General features: G+C 41.3%; 1 protein-coding gene across 2 annotated transcripts in view; it reads left to right on the top strand.

The window, feature by feature from the left end:
* Nucleotides 1–24933, top strand: part of ARHGAP15 (Rho GTPase activating protein 15) — a 634574-nt gene that overhangs the window by 81270 nt on the left and 528371 nt on the right. For both annotated transcript variants that reach the window (XM_054972327.1, XM_054972328.1), the window contains exon 7: nucleotides 5601–5690. In XM_054972327.1, the coding sequence (XP_054828302.1) occupies nucleotides 5601–5690 (90 nt within the window). The remainder of the gene's footprint in view (nucleotides 1–5600; nucleotides 5691–24933) is intronic.

Consider the following 24933-nt stretch of genomic DNA (forward strand, 5'->3'; position numbering starts at 1 on the left):
CCCTGGACAGCTCTAATGGAACCTGGCACTATGAGATCTAAGACATTCAGGTAAATATCTCACATTTACCAAAAATTGACATCCCCGTCCGATTTTGTACAAGAATAAGTCTCCAAAATGCAGTGGAATAAATTATTCTGTGAAGTAATATTGATTGTGGGTCTCAACACAACCACCAATTCAACTTCTTTATATACAGAAATCAAGGTGAAGCATCTTGAAGGGTAAACAAATCCAGATTATCCTATTCTTTTTTGTTCCTTTTCTTTCAATTAAGTGAAAGTTAGGGATTGTGATTTGTTGCTTTCACTGGAATACGCCCTCTGAAATGAATGAGAGATTCTGGAGACAGAATATAGAATCACAGAGTTGGAAGGGGCTATACAGACCTTCTAGTTCAACCCCCTGCCCAATGCAGGATGAGCCTAAAGCATCTCTGACAAATATTCATCCAGCCTCTTCTTGAAAACTGCCAGTGAAGAGGAGCTCACCACCTCCCTAGGCAGCTGATTCCACCTTTGAACTACTCTGACCGTGAAAAAGTTTTTCCTAATATCCAGCCAGTACCTTTCTGCATGTAATTTAAGCCCGTTGCTTCGAGTCCTATCCTCTGCTGCCAACTGGAACTGCTCCTTGCCCTCCTCCAAATGACAGCCTTTCAAATATTTAAAGAGAGCAGTCATGTCCCGCCCTCAATCTCCTCTTCTCCAAACTAAACATTCCCAAAGCGCTCAGCCATTCCTCATAGGGCTCAGTCTCCAGACCCCTGATCATTCTCGTTGCTCTCTTCTGCACCCTCTCAATTTTGTCCATATCCTTTTTGAAGTGAGGCCTCCAGAACTGCACACAGTACTCCAGGTGGGTGCAGCCTGACCAAGGCAGTATAGAGAGGGACTATGACCTCCTGCGATTTTGATGCAATGGCCCTTTTGATACAACCCAAGACTGAGTTTGCCTTTTTTGCCACCGCATCACACTGATTGCTCATATTTAGTTTACAGTCCACTCTTACTCCAAGATCTCTTTCACATACACTACTACCCAGAAGTGTATCCCCCATCCTGTATTTGTACTTCACATTAGAATATAGAAATAGCCTATCACTTTTATCTCATAATTTTTATTTATGTCTTTTAAAAATGCTTCCCCACCTTTAGCTCAAAGCATCTTTAAAATACTGGTTCTTTGAAGTATCATGAAATCATATTTTTAAAAATCCCTAATCACTGAGATCTCTCCTATCATGCTGGCTGCAGATTGTAATCCAAATACAGCCAGGTTAGCTACCATATATAAAGAGTACAATAGGGTACTCTGTGGATATGAGCTCTTGCTTAGTAGTAGAGCAAATAGGGTTGCCAGCCTCAAGGTTGTGGCTGGAGATCTCCCGGAATTACAACTGGTCTGCAGGCCACAGAGATCAGTTCCCCTGGAGAAAGTGGCTACTTTGGGGAGTGGACTCTATGGAATTATGCCATGCCAAAGTCCTTTCCCTCCCCAAACCCCACTTTTTCCAGGTTTCTCCAGGTTTCACCCCCCCCCCCAAGATCTCCAGGAATTTCCCAACTTGGAGCTGGCAACTCTAAGAGCAAAGCATCTGCTTTGCATGCAGGTCTCAGGTTCTGTCCCTGGCATCTCCATTTAAAGGTATCAGCTAGTAGAGAATGTGGAAGACCTATTTGAGACCCTGTAGCTGCCTGTCAGAATAGACAACTATGACCTGGATAAGCCAACGGCCTGACTCAGTATAAGCTTAATATACCTGGCTCAGTGGTAACCAAAAGGCCTAGGCACACAGGCACATCCATTTATGGTCACGGTTCTTATATATAAGTTTCATTGCTGCTCTGTATTTTCTTCACCAACGTTTTATAGTTTGGGAAGGCTTTGCACACCATTAAAATGTTGTATGTGGCAATGATGACGTTTGCTAGCACAATAACATCAGTTCTCTAGCATTATCTTGGGTTGCCTTCCAAGACTACAAATTTTGGCACTGCGCTGGAGCAGGAGAACCACACCTGTATTTGCACATACAGCAGGTGGTATGTTCAGGATGTACACATTTTTAAAAAGAAATAAAATGCTGTGTGTTTGGTTGCCTGTCTTTGTAATATTTGGTTGTAATGTACACTGAATTTTACTTTGGTTTCAACTGTGTCTTCAGCACTATGCTTCTTCTTTAGATAAAGTTGTCAGCAACTTTCTGCAAGTATATTTTTACAAGAATCTCCATTTTGACATAAAATGTTAGTCCAAAATGTATTCCCCCTCCCCCACTCGGTGAGTTTATTCAGAAGATATTTTACCCCCGGTTGTTAGCCTTCTGCAAACTAATATATGTACTGAAAATGCCTTTGAAATCCATATTCACAGAGAGCAAGATTTCGACATAACAGGCAGTTGTAGCAATTTATAAGCACAGCCTCTTCCAATGGCATTGATATAACATAATTGGTCTGACTGAAGAACACAAAGCAAGGACATTAAGTGTTGGAGGGAACACTCATGTTAGCCTTGACTTATTTTACTGAAGGATGTAGGAGGGATTTACAGACTTTATGAAGGATAGCAAGGGCAAATGGTGTACTCAATAAGTGTTGTGTTCTCAATGGTGAATAGCAACGAGAGACCTTCTGAATCCCAGGTGTTATAGAGTGTTTGTGGAAGAGCAAGCAAGTATTTGAAAGAATCTGGTGTTTGACAGTGCAGTCCTAAGCACAGTTACACCCTTCTTATCTGTTTACATCAATGGATTCAGAAGGGTGGAACTCTGCTTAGGATTGCTGTGATAGTCTTTAGAATGAAGAGAGGTGGCTTGGAATTAAAATGTGAAAGAGTATAGAAATCAAATTTGAAAGAGAATAGAACTGCCATTTTTTTTTTAAAAAAACATTCATTTATCAATATTTGCCAATCTGAGGAAGTTCCGTATCTATATTTTATTTATTTATGTTATTTATTGCCTGCTTTTCTCACTGGAACTCAAGGTAGATTGCACAGAGTACAGAACGTACAGTGAACAGGATGGGACACCTGACAGACTATGCAATAGGATTTGGATTGTAGAAATCTGGAGCCAACCAAGAATCTAAACAGAACTGAAACAAGAGGTGTTTAACGATGCAAGAATTATATAATAGGATCCTACTTACAACAGACAATGAGGACTACACTATAGTATAGTATAGATCACAATATCATTCCTAACTCTTTACTTAGGTATTTTTCTGAAACATATTGATACAGTACTGCCTTATCATCTGTGTAGAAAAGCCTCTCTTCAATAATTCAGTTTTGCAGTTAGCAGAAGGCCAGGAGAGGGGAACCTTATCACCTTCATCAGGTAGGCCATTCCATAAGGTTGGGGCCACAACAGAGAATGCACTGGTACAGACAGGTGTTGATTCTGCAGAAGGCTGGCACCTGCAGAAGGTCATATGAGGGAACAAGGCTATGAAGGGTTTTGCATGTGATAGCCAATACCTTGAATCTGCTAACTGATAGGAAGCCAATGGAGTGACTGTAGAATTGGCGTGATCGTTTGCTCCATCTAGCTCACGATAAAAGCTGAACCATGATATTCTGCACCAACTGCAGTCTCCACATTCATTTTGAGGGGAGACCAATGTAAAGTGCATTACTGTAACCTAGTCTCAATGTTACTATGGCATGAATTGAGGTGGCTGTATTGGCCACATTAAGGTAGGGGCCCTCTTCCAGACTAGACTGAGTTCGAAGAAAGCATTTTTGCAGCTGCACTGACTTGCTTTTCCAGCAGTAATGTTGTATTTAGTACAACCCCTAGGCTCTTAACTGAATAGGTAAGGGTCTACTGAAGCCCGCTGAAAGTAGGGACAGCAATGTTCTTCAAGACCTCTGGCTTCCCAACCAGTATTACCATTGTCTTTCCAGGGTTTAGTTTCAATTTTTTCTCTATTCAACAATTAACCAAAGCAGGCAGACAGCAATTCAGGACAAGAACTAGAGTTTAAAGACAGGGCTTGCACCTAGTGGACTGGTTGATCCAGCAATGGTGCTCTCTCAAGCTGTAGCCTAAATAGGTTGAGAGGTGATCTGGCTCAGCTGCAGGTGTTGGAGCCCAGGAGGCTACGTTTTGCTCCAGCCAGGATCCCGTGTGGAATCACTGCTCTCAGCACTCTGCTCTGGATTTATGGTGAGGTTGCTTGCAGCCAGTTTGGCACTTCTCATCCTGAGTGCTGCCTCAGCCTGGGCCCTCTGCTGCCACCATTCCTGCAGAGTGTTGGTGGGTCCTGATAGACTACAGCCCCAGTTATATCTCCTCCTGGCAGAGGCCCAGCAGCTGTCTCAGGGGCCTGCAGAGTGGGCTCGCTTGCCAGCTATGGCAGGGTGGTTCCTGGTAGAGCAGGGGCACAGTCAGAAGATGTCTGTGCCACGTCAAGACCTTCCTGGCCCTGCTGGCCCTCCCGGTCTCCTGGTTCAGGCTCCTCAGGGCTTTCTCTTTGCTAGAACCCTCTGAGTCAGAGTCCTCAGTTTGGACATATGACGGGTCAATAGGAGTCATGACAATTTGGTTGAGAGCATGTAACTGGCTAGGAAGGTCAGGGCATTAAATGCCATTTAAAATGAGGTGGTGTGATGTGTCGTTTGACCAGCGAGCTTTCTACCACCATCGCCACCTCACAGACTGAACTCCAGTGGTTTCTGAAGGTAGGAATTCTAGATGAGGCTTGAATTAAAGAACGAACAAATAGCAACTTTTGATCAACTATCCTGGATGGAATAAGGTTGTTCAGTAAAGAGGCTTCAGACTATATATAACCGCGTTTGCTGAGCTTCTAAAGTTATACATTTCAGTTAACCAGGAAGGAGGGCAGATAGTAGTCATCAGCCAAGCATTCATACATGAGGCAAATCTTTGGTCATTCTCCCAAATTTAGGAATCTCACAGTATAGGTTTGTCTGGGCTTTTCAATAACTTAGCCTGCTACCCTGAAAATCACAGTCTCTTCTTTGAAGTGTTCACTGAAATTAGCCTGCTTTATACCAAACTGGAATGGGAGTTGGTGACTCTCAGAAAGGGACAGGTCTTTTGCCCATCTTTCACACTGGCCCATGGTTACCCAGCAAGCTTCCATGGTATTGTGGGGATAGAACCTTGGTCTTCCAGCGCCTAGTCTGACTCTCTAACCAAGTTTGAGCTCCTCCTGGACTTTTCAACAATTTAGTGTCTGAGGCAGACTCTGAGACAGTACAGTCTCCTTTATATAGAACTGCGCCTATATAGAATTGAAAGGTGCCAGCATCTAGTGTATAGGAGTGTATTGTTAGATCTCGGGTCAGTCCTAGTTAGTACTTGGATGGGAGACCACCAAGGAAAAGGCAGGCCTTTCTTCCTGAACCTTTCTTCCCTTGAAAGCTCTATGGAGTCACCATAAGTTTGGCTGTGGCTTGAGGGCAAAAAAAAAAAAGATCCATCAGGCATCTAAAGTGTTTCTGATCTAAACTTTAAGAAAAGGTTCATATTCTTTTTGAAGATTTGGGACATTCGGCCAGGTCATATTATCTTTTAATTATGCCTTTGTCATAATTATGGTGTTTTTTGTTGTTATTTACAGAAAACAGGGTATAAGCCTGAATGGGTGGACTTGCATGGAGCTCACATTGAATGGACCACAGAGAAGTCCAGCAGAAAGAATGTTTTTCAGGTAGGAGATGATTTATTACCTCCTAATTTGTTTGTTTTTTCAGTTATCTCAGATGTAGGGGGGGAAAAAACCCAACCAGGCTTCCTTTCTGTGTATAGAGTGAGCCAAGACAGTGTTTGTACTTTGTTTGTTAAAGCAGTTTGAAAGTATAACAATTTTTGCACTCTCTCCCACTATCTTTTTTGGGGGGCTAAAGTGTCTTGATGATTGAATCTGCTAAAAACCTTGAGAACCTGTTGATTTGTTGATTCATGTGCCACATTCCATTTGTTTTTAAAACTTGATTGGTAGTTTGTTTTGGGTTTAAGACCTGGGCTCTCTGGCCTAGTGAACCCATACAAACAGAACTTTTGCAGAATGCTTACATAAGCTGCACTCTGAAGAAGTGGAATTTGCCTGTTTATTTGTATGATTTCTCATGCTTTAATGCCAGGTTCTTTCCTGAACAAAAAGGGTTTAAGGAGAGGGAGGGATGAGACTTGCCTCTCATAGTCAATTCAAAAGGGTATGTATTTTCTGAAATATGAGTTACTTTAATGACTATAAAACAATTTAACAAGGTTGCTTAGAGTCTGGTCCTAAACCTGATGATTTCTATGGGACTTGACTTCCAAGTATGTGGAGGGTGCAGCCAGAGTGATTTATATCACTGGAAAATAATAGGGATAAGCAACCATTCTTTTATATCATTGTTAGCTGTTTCAGTTTCCACTTTTCCTGTTGGTTTTGTAGATTTGTTTATATTTTTATATACAATTTGTACAAACAGTGTAATTTTAGGTATAGTATACATATAGTTTGTAATGCTGGTTTATTGATGGCCGGACAATGTTGACAAATGTATATGTTTTGGAGGGGGTAAAGGAAAGGAGGAAATAAAATGGTGTAAAATAAAGAACTACAGGTTCAGTTTGCACTAGGGAGAAGCAAAACTGAAATGGGGGGTAGTGTTTCTGGTCAAAATAACATGGATGAGAAATTCAAAATCATCCTCACTAAATTACATTGTCTAGGATCCACAGAGGTTGTTAGGCATTTGCCAGAGGGTCAAATTCTAACTCATCAAGAAGGTCAGTCCCTTCAGATGGCATGAGAACAATATTATCAGTCAACCATAATCTAGTTTAGTACAATGTGCCACATTACATAATTTTAATTAAAATAAAAAAGAAATTTAATTTTCTGGTAGTACAGAACTAAACATGTATGCCCTTCTAAGCCAAGTCGGTGCTTATCTCTGATTCTGATTGCACTGTAAGTATTTCAGTTGCTTTCTGTTAGCTGAACACAAGTAAAAGGATAAATGAGACCTACAATAAAAACTAAGTAGGCTAGACCACTCTTTACAACAACACAGCTTTCTCTGATTTCCACCCCTGGGTCTACAAGTACTTCTGCGTGTATACCAGTTAGAAATAAGAATAATCAATGTGCTTAGAAGGGTGTAACTTCCTTTAAGATTGCACTGGAGGTTACCTTTATACCTGCTTCCCATTTAACCATCTTAAGTTACAAGCAGGGCTAGCCCACCAATTGAGGCCGGCCCAGCATCCACCTCAGGGTGCTAAGGTGCTGGAGGGGTGCCAGCCCAGGGGCAGGGGCGCACACCACGGAGCTGCCACTGCTGGCCAGGAGTGCATGCTGGCGGTGGCAGCGTGGGGCAGCTGAGCGGGCAGCCTCCCATTCAGTTGCTCTGTGGGCCAGGCGCAACCAGTGGCCAGGGCGGCTGGCTGCACCTGGCCTGCAGAGCAACTGAATGGGAGAGCTGGAAGGCCCCCTGCACGCGCACCTGCCCTGCATGATGATGTCACATGCGGTGACATCATCACGCAGCCCGGCACGTATGTGCGCTTGTGCACGTGCGCACAGAGGCAGCCGTTAAGCTGCCTCAGGTGCTGGCGATGCTGGAACCGGTCCTGGTTACAAGTGGAAATATTCATCTATTCATAGTACTCACATTTCTATACTGTGTAGGTATTGGATTCTCCTGTGGTCCACCGTCACACACCATGAAGTGTTTGTAACCCTTTACCTTGTGATTATTTATTTTTGTTGACTTAAGAGAACCAGAAAGCGGAGCTATTCGAAGCAGCTTCCCAGGACCAGATCAGCTCTCGGAGCAATTTGCTGCTGAATGTTGCTTTCGTCTCCCTGGCAAACTGACAGGTTACACTAGGTCTCCATCAGAAGAGTAGTGAATAAAAGAAGATTTATGTTCAAATCACATGCTTTAAACATTTCCGCTAAGTGCTAGTTTGCTCTTTGGTGTTGAGCCTGAAATTTAAAGCACTGGGGATTAAAAGGATTACAACATAATCTTAAATAATCCTAAGTGTCATTTACAGAGAGATGGTTGTAATAACAAAATAAAACCATGTTCACGGATGGCAGTGTTGTCAGTCAGCAACTGTACCGGTGTCACTGTTCTCTCTGCTCTTCTTTTTATCAACACCACTTTTATGTTGGCTAGGTATATCTTGATGGGGGCTGCTGCTGAAGAAAGTAACAGCGTAATGAAGTGCTTTGCCATCAGTGCTAATATGGTTACTGAAACATTAGTAACTAGATTAGTTTTTAGAAATCATCTGAAGGTTTAGTGCTGCATCCCCGTGGCACAACTTTCCAGAAAGGGCTTATCTCTTCTCCTCCTGCTGTTCGTTTCTTCTAAAATGAAAGTCAATCAACCTCCTCTGAATTTAACATTCTGATTGGCAAGTCGGCATGTGCTGGTTTGTTTTCATTCCTAGGTACATTTTGATAGAGAAGCAGCTTTCTGATTCTAGGTCAGAAACAGGACAACCCTTTGCAGAGGTACACCCTTCAAGGTCTATTGTAATCCATGTGCTTAGAAGGGTGTAACTTTCTTTAAGATTGCACTGGAGGCTACCTTTATACCCACTTCTCTTTTAACCATCTTAAGTTACAAGGGGAAATGGAGCAGAACCAAAGCTTCCTCATGATTCTGCAGATATGTGTGGGCATATTACTGGACTTACTAAAAAAACATTTCAGTTTGCTTTGTACCTGAAAAAGAGGACATTGGTAGCCAAAATGCTTTTGACTTATTTAGTACATGTGGGACCTGACGAATCCTTTCATACCATTTGCTTGTCCATCTGGATGAGGCAAAGGAAAAACAATCTGACTGACTTAGCTAGGGAAGGATGACAGGTATGCAGACTGCTGAAGCAATTCATCAGTTCTGAGAAATATATGGTAAGGAAGCGGTGGGCATATGATATAGGGAAATAGGGAAAAGAAATTATATAGGGAAATGAATAGATAAAGTGGTACAAAATCTCAGAGCACTGGTTATCATTGTCATGTGGTTAGTGGCAAGATGCTTTTTTGACCAATGCTTTGTCCAATGCTTAATGTTACTGGAAATCCCTCCAGCAAATAACTATATGAGACTTGCAGATGCTTGAGTTGCCTTCCATCTGTGTAGAGCATATCAGACTATTTTCTGGACATACAGTAGCTTTGGACTGAGAAGGAAATGCTTTTGTTCCTTCTTTGTACAAGGTGTTCACCTTTTGGGGATGGTAAGTGGACTGTGCCAGGAGGCAGTCAGGCCATCTTCATTTTCTTGCCTTTTCACTGCATGGATTTCTGTGATGGCACAGCGTCCATACTGATAAAATGCTAAGGCTATATATCGGAACATGGAATGAGCTTTTTACCCCATGGAAGCTGATACCCTGATGGCAACCCCATCTCTCACTAGCATGCATTTAGGGTTGCCCAGTATTTGGTGCCACCTCCCCCAAGGGCCAAGCATAGCTCTGTACCAGGGGGACATGGAGAAATTCAGTGCTCTGGAAGTATACTTTGCCCTTCCACACTGTGTGTGTGGGAAAGACACTGAGACTTGAGATCAAGTGGACTCTGCTCATCTCACTCTTCCTCCTCCTCCCAGATTTATGAGCCTAGAAATTATACTTGCTGTTCAAAGAAGTTAGTCAAATCACTTTTAACTCACCTCAATAGGATGATCTCCCAGCGAACTCTCAAATAGATCAGTAGATCTCCAAGTTTGATCAGAATCACAGTTTTTGCAACATGTGCCAATATATACTATATTGCTCTGATCTATTCTGTACATCAAAGATACAAAGGAACAGTGAAGTTTTACCTGATGATAGATTATGGTCCCCTCAGAACCCTCTCAGGATATCATATCCTGCTATGTATTTAACAGGTTCCTGTCACTAGCAATAAAGTGTCTGCATTAAGGGAATTTGCAAAATCTAACTATCAGGTACCCAGACATCTGTCTCCTCTTGACTCCAGTGACTAATCAATCCCCCACGCCTCATTTTCCCAAGGCATACTCAAAGATCTCATCTTCCATACTGCCCAATTTGAATGAAGACACGTACCAAATGTCTATATCAATAACGTTCATTTTCTTGTATTGATGCCCTGCAGTATAAATATAATATTCCATGAGGTGCTTTTTAGTTGTTTTTTAAAAATTCCTTATTCCTTTTTGGCCTTTACTCTGCTGAAACCTACCTTTCCATTTTATAAAATTCCCATGATGGCGAATGAGAATCAATGAAAGTAAACAACGTAAAGTGACATTCAAACAATGGATTGGATCTATTCTTCTGGCCTCTAGTGCAAGGGGCCTTTTGTTGATGCAAGAGGCTCTTCTGCTAGGAGTGGAACAGAGATGCATAACACAACCTCCAAACAAATAACCACAGAATAAAACTGAAACATCCTACAGGGAGGAACATAAACGAACAACAAAATAAAAAAAATGGTGGGAGCTATCAGAAAAATAAGAACAGAAGCAGTGCCCTATTGGGCCAGAGTATTGGCCCATCTAGTCCAGCATACTGTTTCACACAACAGCTCACCAGTTGCCCTGGAGGGCCAAGAAACAAGCTCAGAGGCCAAGATTTCCCCCTGATGGTATCTCCTAGCACTGGATTTTAGAGGCTTGCTGTCTCTATATAAGGAGGATTCCTTTACTGATCATGGCTAGTAGCCACAGATGGAGTTATCCTCTATGAATCTGTCTATTCTCCTTTTAATGCATCCATATTCATGGCCATTGTCAGCATATGTCCACTGGCAATGAATTCCAGAATTTAATTACTTAGTAAAGAAGTAGTTCATCGTCAATCTCTTGCCCATCAATTTCACTGGGTGCCCACAAGTTCTAGTATTATTCGGTGGGTATTTCTATCTAGTTTCTACACTCAAATGTTTAATTTTATGAACCTTCTTCATGTCCACCCCCACCCTAAGTTGTGCCTAGCTATCAAAGGCACTCCTGAAAGACTGCCCTTACCTGGCACTGGAATTCGGGCAGACAAGAAGACAAGCAAAGTTCCCTTTGGAAGTAGTTCTAGAGCCCTGGCACCACTGTTGAGAAGGCCTTCGGTTGTTCAGCCAGTCACCATAACTCGTGTGTTTGGTGGGAGTCAACCACACAGAAGCACTTTGTCTTTGTCTCAAGACAGATAGTAACACACAAATAGGTTCATCTGCAAATAAATGTTTTTTAAAAAACATATTCTGGGTCTACTTGGGCAGAAAAAAAAGACTTTGGTTTTCTTTGTAAAAGTCAGCAATGAATACTTGAGAGAGAATATTCCAAAGAGAGTGTCCCGCTACTTGGATATCCTTACTCCTGTTATATAAGTTGAGTGTCTGCCTGCCTGCCTTTCTGTCTATCCTGCTGTAACCATTGGTATTATGTGAAATCTTTTAAGGGTTAATCTGTTTAGGAAATTAAAGGTATGTGTAAGTATATTTGTCTGTGAATTCATGTCTAAGGAAATCATGTACTTCACTTTTCTCCCTTTTGATAGCTCTGTTATATCAGAAAGGAAAATAACCTATTTCAAGCTCAAGGCACATCTCCATTGCAAAAGTTAAGCTTAACAATATTTAATGCTTTAATATATACATAATAATTTTGTCAGAAGCAGTAGCAATGAAACCCAGTGAGGCTCAAGTAACGGAATAGTTCCAGAGTAATAGTATTTGGAATACACCAGGCAGCCAGTAATGTCAGTCTAAGAATGCAGCTTCTCTGATCCTCTTCTGTTGCCTTTTACTACATTTACCATGTTTGAAAAGTAATTATTAATTAGTAATTTTAAATGTATAACGGGAGAGGATGGCACTGTCTTACTGCATTATTCATGAAACATATTGCTGCCATCTGGTGGTCAATGACCATAACAGCACTGTTTTTTTCTCATTTTGTTCTGCTTGCAGCTTTGAGGCTGTGAATTTTAAGCGAGGCAGTGTTGGAAATGGCATTGGGAAAGGCAGCAGTTGCTTAGTTGTAGACATGTTTAAAACTAGCATGCCTAACAATGTAATTCGTTCCACAACAGTCCCCCCCCATCCATAATAACCCCCCCCCCAATATAAAATACTGCCTGTATTGGACGTGTTTGGCATGTGACCCAATAAGCCAGCTGTAAATGCAGAGTGTCTAACTTGCTGCTGGATAGCCTTTTCTCCCCACACTCCCAGGCAGGCAAAAGAAGCATGAGGGATATTGACACTGTTGCCGCAAATGAGATGGTGGATCACAAGTTACACTGGCCACACAGACACTTTTACAAAAGGTGTATCAATAAAGCAATCAGTTCACAAATGCAGTGTAAATATATGTGTATATTTATAAATCAGAAAATAATCTGCATGAATGGAGTTACAAAAAATCGCTCTTTTATTGTACCCCCCCCCTTTGTGTTGATTGCCTTTTGTCATCCAAATTCCTTTCCTGATGTTTTAATGATGTGGGACTATTTTTTATTAGCTAGAGGAATTTTTACAGGTGCAACAAACGTTAGTCATTTGCAGCTGGTGTTCAAAGCTGTTTTAAAATGAATAAGGGAATAAACAGGTGCCAACTTGCCCTGTTTGAAATAGTAACATTAACACCTTTTCAGGCTGGTTGTTTAATGAGGTAACGTCTGATTTAATAGAGAGGATTACTATTATTGAGGTTTTGTAAATGTTATAGTAATTTTTATATTTTAAAATAACTTGCAGCAATGGAGGGGGAATCAAAATGTTACACCTCCCCCCAAAAAAGCAAATATATTTCAAATGTATTAGTAAAGGTGGCCTTACTGGCACTTGTTCAGATAATACCGTGTGTGTGTGAACGCAATACTGCATATCATTTTAACTCTAAAACCCTGTGATTGTTCACTGACATAAGAGTCCACACACGTGCAGCTCTCAGAACTCACAGAGTCACTGCATTTCTTAGGATAGCTCTGAATGCCTGAATGTCTCTCTTTCAATGAAGAGAGAAATATCCATTCGCATAGAACCTAAAAATAACTGCACAGAGTTCTGGATCCATACTACTATTATTATTCTGTTATGTCTCTGATATAGAGCAGTTTCCCATTTTCTGCTTGGGAGAGGTGCCTGGAGGTAGCAGCTTGTGGGTCTTGCCCAAGATAGTTATGATCTGTGGTCTCTTCCTCAGGGCTTTTTTTCTGGGAAAAGAGGTGGTGGAATTCAGTGGGTTGCCCTCGGAGGGCAATCTAAACACCCCTCTGTCTGGAGATCACGGGGTGGGGCCACCAGCCATGTGACCATTTTCAAGAGGTTCTGGAACTCCGTTCCACCGTGTTCCAGCTGAAAAAAAGCCCTGCTCTTCCTAATGATTATCACACTAGGAAATGGGAGATCTTCATAGTGGCCTCTGAAGTTATGTCTGATTTGTTGCTAGGAGTGGCACCTGAAGGAAGGGATGGAGCCTGATGGTTTCCACTCATTTAAGCTCCATCAGTGGCAGTAAGGCCAAAAGGAACATGAAAGAATTGCTCTCTGCTCCTGTTCAGGAAGGCAAATGTGTGTGTACACTCGCGTGTGCACACACATGTGTGTGTTGGAGGGTAGATGACCCGTTAATGGATGACCAGTGCAAGCCATCCCCCAAAACCTGGGGCCAGGCCTAGCAGAGTGGTAGAGCACATGTGTTACATGCAGAAAGGTCCCGGTTCAGTACTGCATTAAAAAGGATCTGAGAACGTGCGTGAGAGAGATTTTTTTTCCCTGGAGACTGTGCAGAGCCACTACTGGTCTGAGTAGACAGCACTGAGCTAAACAGAGCAGTGTTCTGGCTCAGTTTCCTATATTTAAATATTCAGATGTTTTAAGAGAGGGGCTATGGTACAGCATGTGCAGCAGAAGGTCCCTGGTTTTGGTTAAAGATCCCAGGTTGCATGCACACAGAGAAGACCACTCTCTGTGTGAGACTGGAGAAGTGTTTGCCAGATTGGAGCTAGATGGACCAATGGCCTGAGTCTGTATAAGGGAGCTTCATAAGTTCATGTCAGAAGCAAGAGGAACTTGGAAGAAGTGAGCTGTTGGTTAAACATGATATGATAAACCCTGGTATGTAACAATTGACAGATTTAAGGCATTGCAGCAGAAATGTGCTCTGAGAAGTGTTGTTTCATTCATGTAAGCAAGTGCCACAGAGCTGAAGGAATCACATATACATATTTGTAGCTCCACATACCAAAACATGGCACACATCCTTAATTTATCAGTTGTGAAAATCAAAGAGAGAAACAAGATGAATCCTACAAGAACTCACTCATGGATAATCAAATCTGACTTGTTTACATGTTTGGAACTGTCCAACCACTACATTTCCTAGGAGAGAAGGAAAAAAAAATACTTGGCTCAGCCACTTTGCTCCATTTTTCTGTTTCTCTTTAGCAAGTGAGGCAGATATTTTGGTGTTGGCTGCTTGAAGAGAGCGTTGGCTGTCCTCTTTTTGAAAGGCAGCACCTCGTGCTTGTGCAGAAATGCATGCCAGATTACGAAAAGCATTCATGTTTTTCACAGCAAGTGGATTCCCCCACCCCCACCCCCATGAGGAAAAAAAAGAATCCTTCTGAGGAAAGACAGTTCTGTTAAAGGCATATTGCGTAAAACTTCAGAGAACTCTGTGACTGTAACAAGCTATGTATAAGTTACACCCTACAGATGCTTTACAAAGTGCATATTTTGAAAGCCCTCAGGTTTCTGTGTACCTGGGGTTTTTATACTGTGATCTCCAGCGGCAATGCTGTTTCTGATGTGATAATGATACCATGAGGATAAGTGAGTCAAGATGCTTGAGCTGGGCCCAACCTGCTGCCAAAGGGAAGAACTTGCAAACTAAATGAATTCAGGATGGCAGCTTGTGCTAACCATAACGTTGCTCTTAGGATCCCATGATATCATTTCCTTTCCTGATGGCCCAAATGAATAGCTGCTAAGTCTAGGACTTCTACCATCATAATACATGCTACACTGATGTGATATTTAAACCAAAGTGACCCCTCTAGCTCCATGTTATACGAACCTGTCATTGTCCCCTTGTGAGTTTCCAGTCACCAGTGGGCAAATAGCTCTATCTACTAAAACATTTTAACTAGATAGTATTTTAGCTATATATCACAAATAGTCTATTTTCCCTTAGGATTTGTAATAGAAGCCTAGTGATGTAATAAAAGTTGACATTTATGAAGCATTTTAATGCATTCAGAACTTCTTTATATATACCATCTCAATAGTCCTTAAAATAGCTCTCCAATGTCGTCCATACTGTAGATGAAGAGGCAGAGCCTAACCTATTCATGACAGAGACAACATTTCTTTGCTCTCTGGAGCAAAGAAAAAGACATTTTAAAATTCCCCCTTGTTTTCAAAAGAGAGCGAAGCTGATTAGGAGGCTGTTTTGAACAACCAAAGTGTGAGAGAAGAAAGGGTTAAGCAATCCCTTCTCCCTGTGCCTCTGTTTAAATTGTCTACCTCTCAGGTCTCCATGTGGTTTAAAAAAATGTAGGAAAGTTATTCAGCAAGTTATGCCATTTTTGCCAGTCTCAGCTGTTTCAGAAGAAATGGAAAAATGCCTAGCCAGGGATTGTGGGACCTGTATTTACAAAAAAGGCTGTATGCTGTGCCCACATTGTGGGCCAAAATACCCAGTTCCGCTCCTGCCCATCACAGGTTGCACTGAACCCCTAATGCCCCACAAGTACAGGGCCAGTTGCATCTCAGCCCAGAAATCAAAGCACAAGTGTCCATTCGCCCCGATCATAATGTGTTTGACAAGTATGACAGTATGGCCGTTTCCACACACGTTGAATAATGCACTTTCAATGCACTTTAGTTATCCTTTAGAAGTGGATTTTTTGTTCCACACATGGAAAATCAGTTACAAATGTGCACTAAAGCGTATCGAAAGTGGATTATTCAACGTGTGTGGAAACGGCCTATATGTACAATTCCTATTTGGACAGATACCTATGGTCAGGTAGAGCACCACTTTCATAGTTTACATGGAAGTATGTATCTGCCCAGTTTTGATCAGGCATCTGACGAAGAGAACTTGATTCTCGAAAGCTTATGCTATAATAAAATTGGTTAGTCTTAAAGGTGCTACTGGACTCTTTTTGATTTTGCTACTACAGACTAACACGGCTAACTCCTCTGGATCTATGTTTTAGGATATACTCTTAAAATACAGCTATTGTTTTATTGGCTCAAGATTTTATAAAGATAGTTTTAACTATATGTTTTTGTTCACTCTCATTTTCCTTCTTTTTGAACTGAGGAGACAGAAGTAGCTTCTTTGAGTTTTGATACAATTTGCCTTGCTAATTGATGTGGAAAGACTGCCAGCACCATGACATGCGACTCTTTGCATACATTAATCATTATCATTTTAAAAATACATATAAATCCATAAAGTTTTATTCTCAGTTGGTTTTTCAAGAAACTCCTGGAAATGCCAGAGATCTGGTGATGTGTAGAAATGGAACCATGGACACTGACATTTTATAAAGCACGTTCTGTTTTGATGCTTATCTGAGGAGACATCTCAAGATAATTGAAATTTTACTTCATCAGCTATGCTGGCAACACCCCTCAAAAAGCATCCCTGGTACAGTACCTCCTGTGATTTCTTAGCATCTTAAACTGTAATTACATTATATCACTAATCAGATGAAAAACAGCGATATACAACGTACTGGTAAGCAAAGCTCTAAAACAGGCAGGATTCAGATCATCACATGGCTGAGTACAAATTCCTTTCCTGTGGCCATAGGGGGGCTTCCCTGTCATTTTCAGGTGGAGGGCAAAACTTCAAGTTATATATAAATCTGTGATAATTTTTCCTGATTTTTAAAATAACAATATCACTTGGAGTACGGCAATTTAATGCAGGGCTTCTTCCATGTGTTTAAGATGGAGGGATTATTTAATTCTTTTCCCTTGTTCTGTTTTCCTACCAAAAATGTTACCCCGACCTGCTTTTATCACCACTGGGGAAACATACAGAATCTGCTCCCAACTTTTCACACAGCACTGCAAGCTGCTCCCAAAGTTGCCCCAGGCTTCACAAGTGCCTTGATGGGGGGCAACTTTTGGAATGGAGGTGGTTAGAAGTTCCTCTGTGTGCACAGAGTTCCTTGCATGGCCATCTGGAATGCTCACCATGGCCTTTCTGTAGCTCTGTCATGCTTTTGGTTCTTTCAAAAGGACCCTTGGCAGCTCATCAATTCACCTGTGCAAATTTCAGCTTGATGCATAATTGAACATGTTTCTGCAAAGGCTTTACTTACAGATTAGCATATGCTAACATGTCAGACATGCGCCCTCCAGGATGGATCTCCACCAGTAATTTATTTTAAGAATTTCTTTTACAAAACAAGTTTCTTTCCCTATAGATCTTGAAGTCATATTGTTGCTCAGTTTTTCCTTTGCATCCAAGAGGTCTAGGCACTTTACATATATATATATTTTCCCCTCAGATATAAAACTGCAAATCTCATTTTTTTTTTGCAAATGTTTTCCCTCACTTGAAGTTTCCTGTGTCCTCACTTTCATTAACATCCGTGAGGTTAATTGAGATTTCAGCATCTATATAGTGTTTCAGTGCCGCCAGAAAATGAAACAAACAATTGTTCTGCATTTTTGGCCATCCTGTGCAAAGGCTTTAATAAATTAATTGGTAATACCATCCTTACTTTATAAATAATGTTGCAATTAATTAAGGGACATAACCTGAGTTTATTGTTTACTTCAACAGTTAGGGGTGGGTGGGTTGGAGAACACTCAATGTTCATCTCCTCCAGCACCAAAAACAAAATTAAAAAACCTTAACTTTTCACTTTTATGTGTCAAAAATAGATTCCTTGTTGTTGCGCTCAGGACTCCCATTTCAAATAAACAAACATAACACTCGTACATCTGCCGCGCCTAACGTAGCAAAGGCTATGAATAACTTTCACAAATAAATCTGATATTTTCTGGTGGACCATATTGCAACTTCTACTTTTTTTTCTTTCAGTTTGTGCAAGCATGTTAATGAATAAAGGCATCCTTTAAAGTGGTGGGCAATGTGTCCTTCCTTGGGCGTCTTTAAATGAGTTCAGGTTTCTGGAATTGGTCCTTAATGCACTGTAGTTTAATGTGATAAGGATTGCTTTGCAGGAAAATGTATTTTTTCTTGTGCATCACTTTTCTCTCATCATTGCCAACCTCTCTGTTTTGATGCAAGTGGGGCAATAAGGCTACTTTGCCCTGTAATGAGGCAAGACAAACATCTAAATTCTGTTGTACAGAGAAGAGAAGAGAGATAACCTGCACCAACAACATATGGAAAATACTTGTACAGCTGCTTTCACACACACTGAATAATGTACTTTTATTCCAGTTTCAGTGCGCTTTGCAACTGGATTTTTCTATTTCACACACAAAAATCCAGTTGCAATGTGCACTGCAACTGCATCCAGTTGTAAAGTGCACTAAAACATGCTGAATAATGTACTTTCAATCCACTTTAAATGCACTGTGGCAATCATTGGCAAGTGGGTTTTTCCATTTCACACAAAAAATACACTTTCCAACGATTACCACAGTACATTTAAAGTGGATTGAAAGTGTGTTATTCAGCATATGTGAAAGCAGACAGTGGATGTTTATGTGGCTGTTATCATAGATGGCTTAGACATGAAGGTATTTGCAAGTGATTTTTAAAGTTTAGGCTTTAGAATTTTACTAGATTAAATCTAGAATTTTACTACATTAAAAATGTCATTTGTAAAGTGTTGGGTATGCGTAATGCTTGTTGCCATCTAGTGGATAAAAATGATGTCTCCTTCATCCATGATGCTCAGCAATGCTGAGCATGCTCATACAGAGTGTTCCAGGCTGAGAGCGAGGAGGAAGCCTCTGTGAGCAAGCCAAGAGTGAAACTTGAATTACTGCCTTCTTGGTGTCAATTTGGGTTAGTATTACACAGATTTTGTTCTTGTTTTTGTCTCTGGTACAGGATCAGCACAGCACTGTACACCAATCATTGTTGCTTCTCTGAGAATACAGAATGTTTCTAAGGCTGTGGAGGTCATATGTATAATTTGCAAGATCTCCAAGATTTATTGTGCTTTAGCCCTCACTTCTAGGTTCGGATTTTCACACGTGTGGTAATTATTCATCACCTTTTATGGGGATTATTTCAAACAGACTCTGCTGTTTTGGTTCAAGAATATTGTAAGCTTTATCCTCCTCTCAAAAAAACCCTACTTTAATAATAATGATAATGATAATAAAATAATAATAGTTTCTGTTGTTTTCCTCAGCATTGTTTCTATGTTCTGCCACACTTGTTTCCTATTTCAGTAGGGAGGCCAAATTAACTTCATGCAACAAAAATAACAAAGAATTTTGTCATATGTTAAATATATTATTATTATTATCATATCATCATCATCATCATCATCAGCCAAGGCTCATTTGTTGTCAGATGCTATGTTTTTAAAAAAGATTTGGGAATATTTTTCTAAAGTTTTCTTTCTCAATGTTTTGTTTAAACAAAGCCTTCTCGGAAATGCATAGTTAAACAAAGGTGTGGTTTTATAATCCTGTCCAAGGTTAGAATTATACAAAAGTTCCATATAGATGAATGAATTTTTGTTTCGACTCTAATTGTTGATTCTTCCTATTCCAGCTTGGGCCTTTTTCACACACCCTTTACAAACTGTTTTGGATGTTTGTTGCTGGTGGATTTTTTGTGCCATTTCACCCATTTTGGCTGCTGGTTTTTAACTTTAAAAAAAAAAAACTTTTCAGACAAAGCCACTAGTATCCCATTTGCAATGTGGGGTTGAGCTGGTGTTATTGGATAATATTTTTCCTACTTCAAAGCACTTTTTCTAATTTCACAGCACATCCCATTCACTGCAGAGTACGGCTTGAAATATCTGTACCACTTCTGACAGAGCCACTTTTTTATTTTCTCACTCAGTTCCAGTGCATTCATTTTTTTGGAATGGATATAGATTAGCACTATAGCATTGAAATGATAAGCGCAGCCATTTTCCTTATATCTCTGTAATGGAAGGGGCTAGAGACTTACTTTTTAAAAAAATGAATGCTCGGAATTCAGAGAATTCCTGTTGCTGCAGCTATATAGCAATATTTTTGTGCTGATTTTGTTAAAAAATTACAAATGCCCTGGTGGCAATGGGGAGGGGATAGCCACTTCCAGTGCCAGGAAAGGCGGCACTGTTTGAAATGGCCACAGCAATTTACACATAGTTCGTAAACAGATGTAAATGCTATTTGATACCACCTCCCACATCCCTTTACATGAAGTGGGGGCAGCAATGGATAACAACTAAGTTAAAATGGAACTGTGTAAGGGCTCTTAGTCTGTTTTTAGGAAAATAGAGCTTTCAAAGGAATGGCTAGCAAACCAAACTACAATTAGTTACTCTTCATGGGAAACTTCTGTTGCCAAGTAGCCCCCCTCTCCTGCTTTAAGGCCTGCCATGAACTGTGTTTGCGTTTCCTGCGTTGTTGTTTTACTGCTACACCAGAGACGGCCCTGCACGTGTGCACCTTAATACACGTGTCTGTCTCCTGCCTGTATCGTTATCTGCTATGGACTATGCCTATTCCTGTCTCTGCCAGAGACTAAAGCTATGGAGTAGAGCTACACTAGAGACTCTCTTTCTGGGCAGCACTGCCCATGCCAGTATCCTGACTTTCCTGCGTGTCTGAACCCCAAAACACGTGTCCGTTTCCTGCCTGTTTATTATCTACCATGGACTGTGCCTGTCTCCTATCTCTGCTATGGACTGTGTTATACCTGCTGTTCCCTGTCTCCATGGAAGCCTGCCTCACCCGGGCCCAAGCCGTGCTGTTAGCAGCCAGGTGCCAGCCAGGGAAACCTCCAGCGAGCCTGACCAGGCACCCCCTGGCCAGCTCCCGTCTGGAGCCTCCCACAGGCCGGTCACCCAGCTTGCCCTTGCTACCAGGCAGCCTGCTAGCAAGCCCCAGTCATGCCCAGCCGGCAGCCATGTTCCCAGGCAGCCAGAAGACCCAGAGAAGCAGCCTGCTGAGAGAAGCCATTTCGGGGAAGCGAGCAGACCACGTCCGCAGCGGCGAGCCTCACCCTGCTCTGCATATCTTAATAGCCGCCCCGGAGAAGAAGCTAAGTGCCGACCATCCCAAGCACTTAGAGAATGCATCTCAAAGCAGCCTCTGCATTCCAGAGATGATGTTGGGACAAGCCCTGTCTGCTGGAACATCCATTCAACACACCCGGATCTCTCCCTCCCTCCTTTGTCCCCTCTTCCCAAGGTGTCACAATAATATAATCAGATTCCTAAAGCGGCCCATCTAGGGTAGTTGTAGAACCATTAAAACCTTTGTTTCACCCGTGAGAACCACTCGAAACTGCACCAGCCCCAGGGTACGTTTTGGGGTATTTAAGCTGGTCTCCCAGGCCACATGGTGCACGTGCCATTCTTATCCAGACCCCTTGCTGTCACTCTATTTCGGATCTAGTGCAGGCATTAGACCACCTCATCTCGCTGCCACATCTTTGCTCCGCATCAGGATTGTGAGTATACCCAACTTCATCGCTCTCAAGTGGGCTGTCCCGCTAATCCAACTGTCTCTATTTTCCTACTCTGTTTTCCTAGCTCTTGTGTGTAACCTTGTATGTGTGTGCTAGTTCAGGCATATGCCACATTACTTAGTAAAACACGTTGTACCTTTATTTAGTCTACCTCTTTATTGCATGAGCGTCTGGAGAGGGACCCCGGTATATATTGGTTATAAGATCCGCACTAAATTTAGTTCCAGACTGCTAGCTAATTCCCCATTCAAATAGAGCAGTTCTGGTAACACTTCATAGTGACATGTTGTGGGCAATTGAAACAGTTACACCATCTGAGAGAGAAAATTCTATCAAACAATTAATCTGATGGGTATTCTCAATATGAAAAAAAACATGTCATCTATTGGAAAAATACAAATCCCAACTCTGTGAGGAAGAGTACAGATAAGAATATCCTGACATTGTATAATGTCTTGCCATTAAGGAGTTTCTTTTTTAAAACCAGAAACAAATTAGATATTGACAGTGTAATCCTTAGATTACTCCCTTTCCTGGGAGTAAATGCCATTGTTTTGGCCTGAGTAAGGCTCTAAATTAGGATTGCTCTTTGAGATGGACATGAACAGAAAAAAAAACCCCTGAACACAATGTTAATTGTTCGTTGCCATCCACAAACAGGGATTCACAAACATCGACGGACATGACATGTTTACAAACATGTTCGTAGTTGGAGGTTCGTGGGAGCCAGAACGGCTCCCTTGGGACTTAGCTGAACTTGAGCCGGGGAAAGGAGAGTCCATGGGTCTCCCCCTTTCATGTTATTTTCTCTTCACAGTGGCAAAAACTGGTCTGTCTGGTGGAAGTTAATTGAGGAGTTACAAACTGACCTTACCAACGTCCAATACCCACCACATTTGCAGGGGAAATAGTCCTCACTATCCTCTGAAGATCCTCCAAGTTTCAGAGAGATTGCACCCCGGGAAAGGCATGATCCATGGGTCTCCCTCTTTCCTGTCATTTTCTCTTCACAGTGGCAAAAACTGGTCTGCTGGAAACTACTTTGAGGGTTTACAAGCCAGAAGGAGTTCAGACAGAGTTCAGACAGTCCATGCCTATGTTGCCAGGGGAATTGATTGAAAGGTGCCAGACTGTCTGGCTTTACGAACAGCTGACGAATGCCACAAAGAGGGCTTGGAACGAACATATGTTTGCCGGGAATGGGGCCTCACAAACAGCTTGCTCGCGAACAGTGGATTGGGCTGTTCATGGCTTTTTTTTGTTCGTATTGCTGTTCGTGCCCATCTGTAGCCATAAGCACCATTACACTCTTCTAAGTCACTTGAAGTTGTTGGGATTAGTCTACTTAGGACTGCACTGTGAATTGATCTGAAATTGGAAACAACATTGGAATTTTAAAACTGACATTCACTCAACATAGGATAAGGCTGCTGTTTGGTTTTACTGACTTTGGGGAGGGGCCAAATGATGAGTAGAAGGAGGTTAAGTGCAGCTGAAGCTGAAAATACTTTACCACACAGACATGTAAAAAAAGTAGTCAATCAAATGGACGTAAATAATTTCTTTCCAGACATAATAAAAGATGTGGCTTGGTAGTCTATCAGAGCAGTTCAGAGCTCTCTCTGGAAGGCATTAATAAAAACAGAATGACAAAAAGAAAGCAAGGATTTTAAGCTAAACATTCTCAGGTTTCTGCAAATGCACTGGGTTTTTTTCTAGTGCTATTATTCTGTTTATTCTCTTTCTGGATTTCTGTTTCTTCTTCTGATGTCCTCCCACACAGAATTTTTCCATTTCCACAAATCTGAGGAGGATGTATTATCTCAATAGTTCTCCACAATATTTTAGCTTTCCACTACAGATAATGGCATTGCCAAGCCTCTTTGGAACCCCCTTTTTGGTTTTCTTTGCAGTCACAGAAAGAGTGGGAGAAGATTTCCATGCACCCTCAATACAGTCAAATTCTGATATAATTCCACATTGTTCAAAATAAGATGCAGTAGCAAGTTTTTGCTAAGCAGAAGTTTCTTCTAAGCAAGAGAGTTGTGAATTTCACATTCCCTCATCTAAGTTAGTTTGAAATTTTGTTTTAGGGATCATATTTTACAGGATATACCAAAAATTAAGGCTTGTTTGTACAAGTCCTGGGACAACAGGTCTTTAGCTCACTTCACCTCTGATATTTGCAAAAGCTATGTGAATCGAGACACCAAGAATCCCTGAAATTGCCTCGGCTCACTTTTATTTAGTACTAAAATGTAAACTGTTGCAGCATTACTGTCTTTGGTTGGCTGAAGGATAGAATTTAGTTCTGAATATTTCTGATTTTTCAGTCTCAGCATGAAAAAGTTATGTAGTTACTGTTATAGATGTATAACGCGAAATAAGCAACAGTTACCTGGCAAACTGTGTTAAAACACAGCCGGTGCAGCTACATTGATCCAGTTTACTAGAACTTCTCAGGTGGATTTCTGTAATGCACTGGACATAGGGTTGCTCTTGAAGACAACTCTGAAATTTCAGCTAGAGCAGAATGCTATGGCTAGCCTGCTGACAGAAGCAAGCAGGTTTGAATGTATTGTGTCAATTTTAAAGCCACTGTATCTGTCTACCAATTTGTTCCTGGATTTAGTTTAAGATGTTGGTTATGACCTTCAAAGTCCTTTATGACCTAGAGACCACATATCTAAGGGACCACCGCTCCTAGCATATACTCAGGTGCATGATAAAATCTGCCCATTCATTTTTTACAATTGGTACTTCCCATCAAACCCTGACTTAGATGGCCCAGGTGAGCCTGATCTCATCAAATATCAGAAGCAGAGTCGGCCTTGGTTAGTAATTGGATGGGAGACCTACAACAAAGACCAGGGTGGCAGAGGCAGGCAATGGTAAACCACCTCTCTTAGTCTGTTGCCATGAAAACCCCACCAGGGGTCACCATAAGTCAGCTATGACTTGAGGGCAATCTCAACCACAATTATCCCATCATGAAGTATGGTTCATGCCAGCGAGAGATGGGCGTTTCAGTGGAATGTAGTGCCAGAATAAATCCATGAACTTGCAGCTCTTTTGGTTTTTAGAAGAGCCTGCAAGACATTTTTTTTTTTAGAATTTGGCCTTTAGATAATTTTAAATGGTGAATGGAATCTATTTTGATGAAGTTATATTTTGAAACCGAAGTTTGTAGACGAAATAGTTAAATTGTGAAGTTTTTAACTATTATATTGTTTGCATATTATTCTGAGCATTTGGAAGAGTGCAATATAAATGTTTATGAATAAAAAATAAAGAATACAGCACAATGTACAATTGCTACCT

Source organism: Eublepharis macularius, chromosome 2, assembly GCF_028583425.1.
Source record: "Eublepharis macularius isolate TG4126 chromosome 2, MPM_Emac_v1.0, whole genome shotgun sequence".
NCBI lineage: Eukaryota > Metazoa > Chordata > Lepidosauria > Squamata > Eublepharidae > Eublepharis > Eublepharis macularius.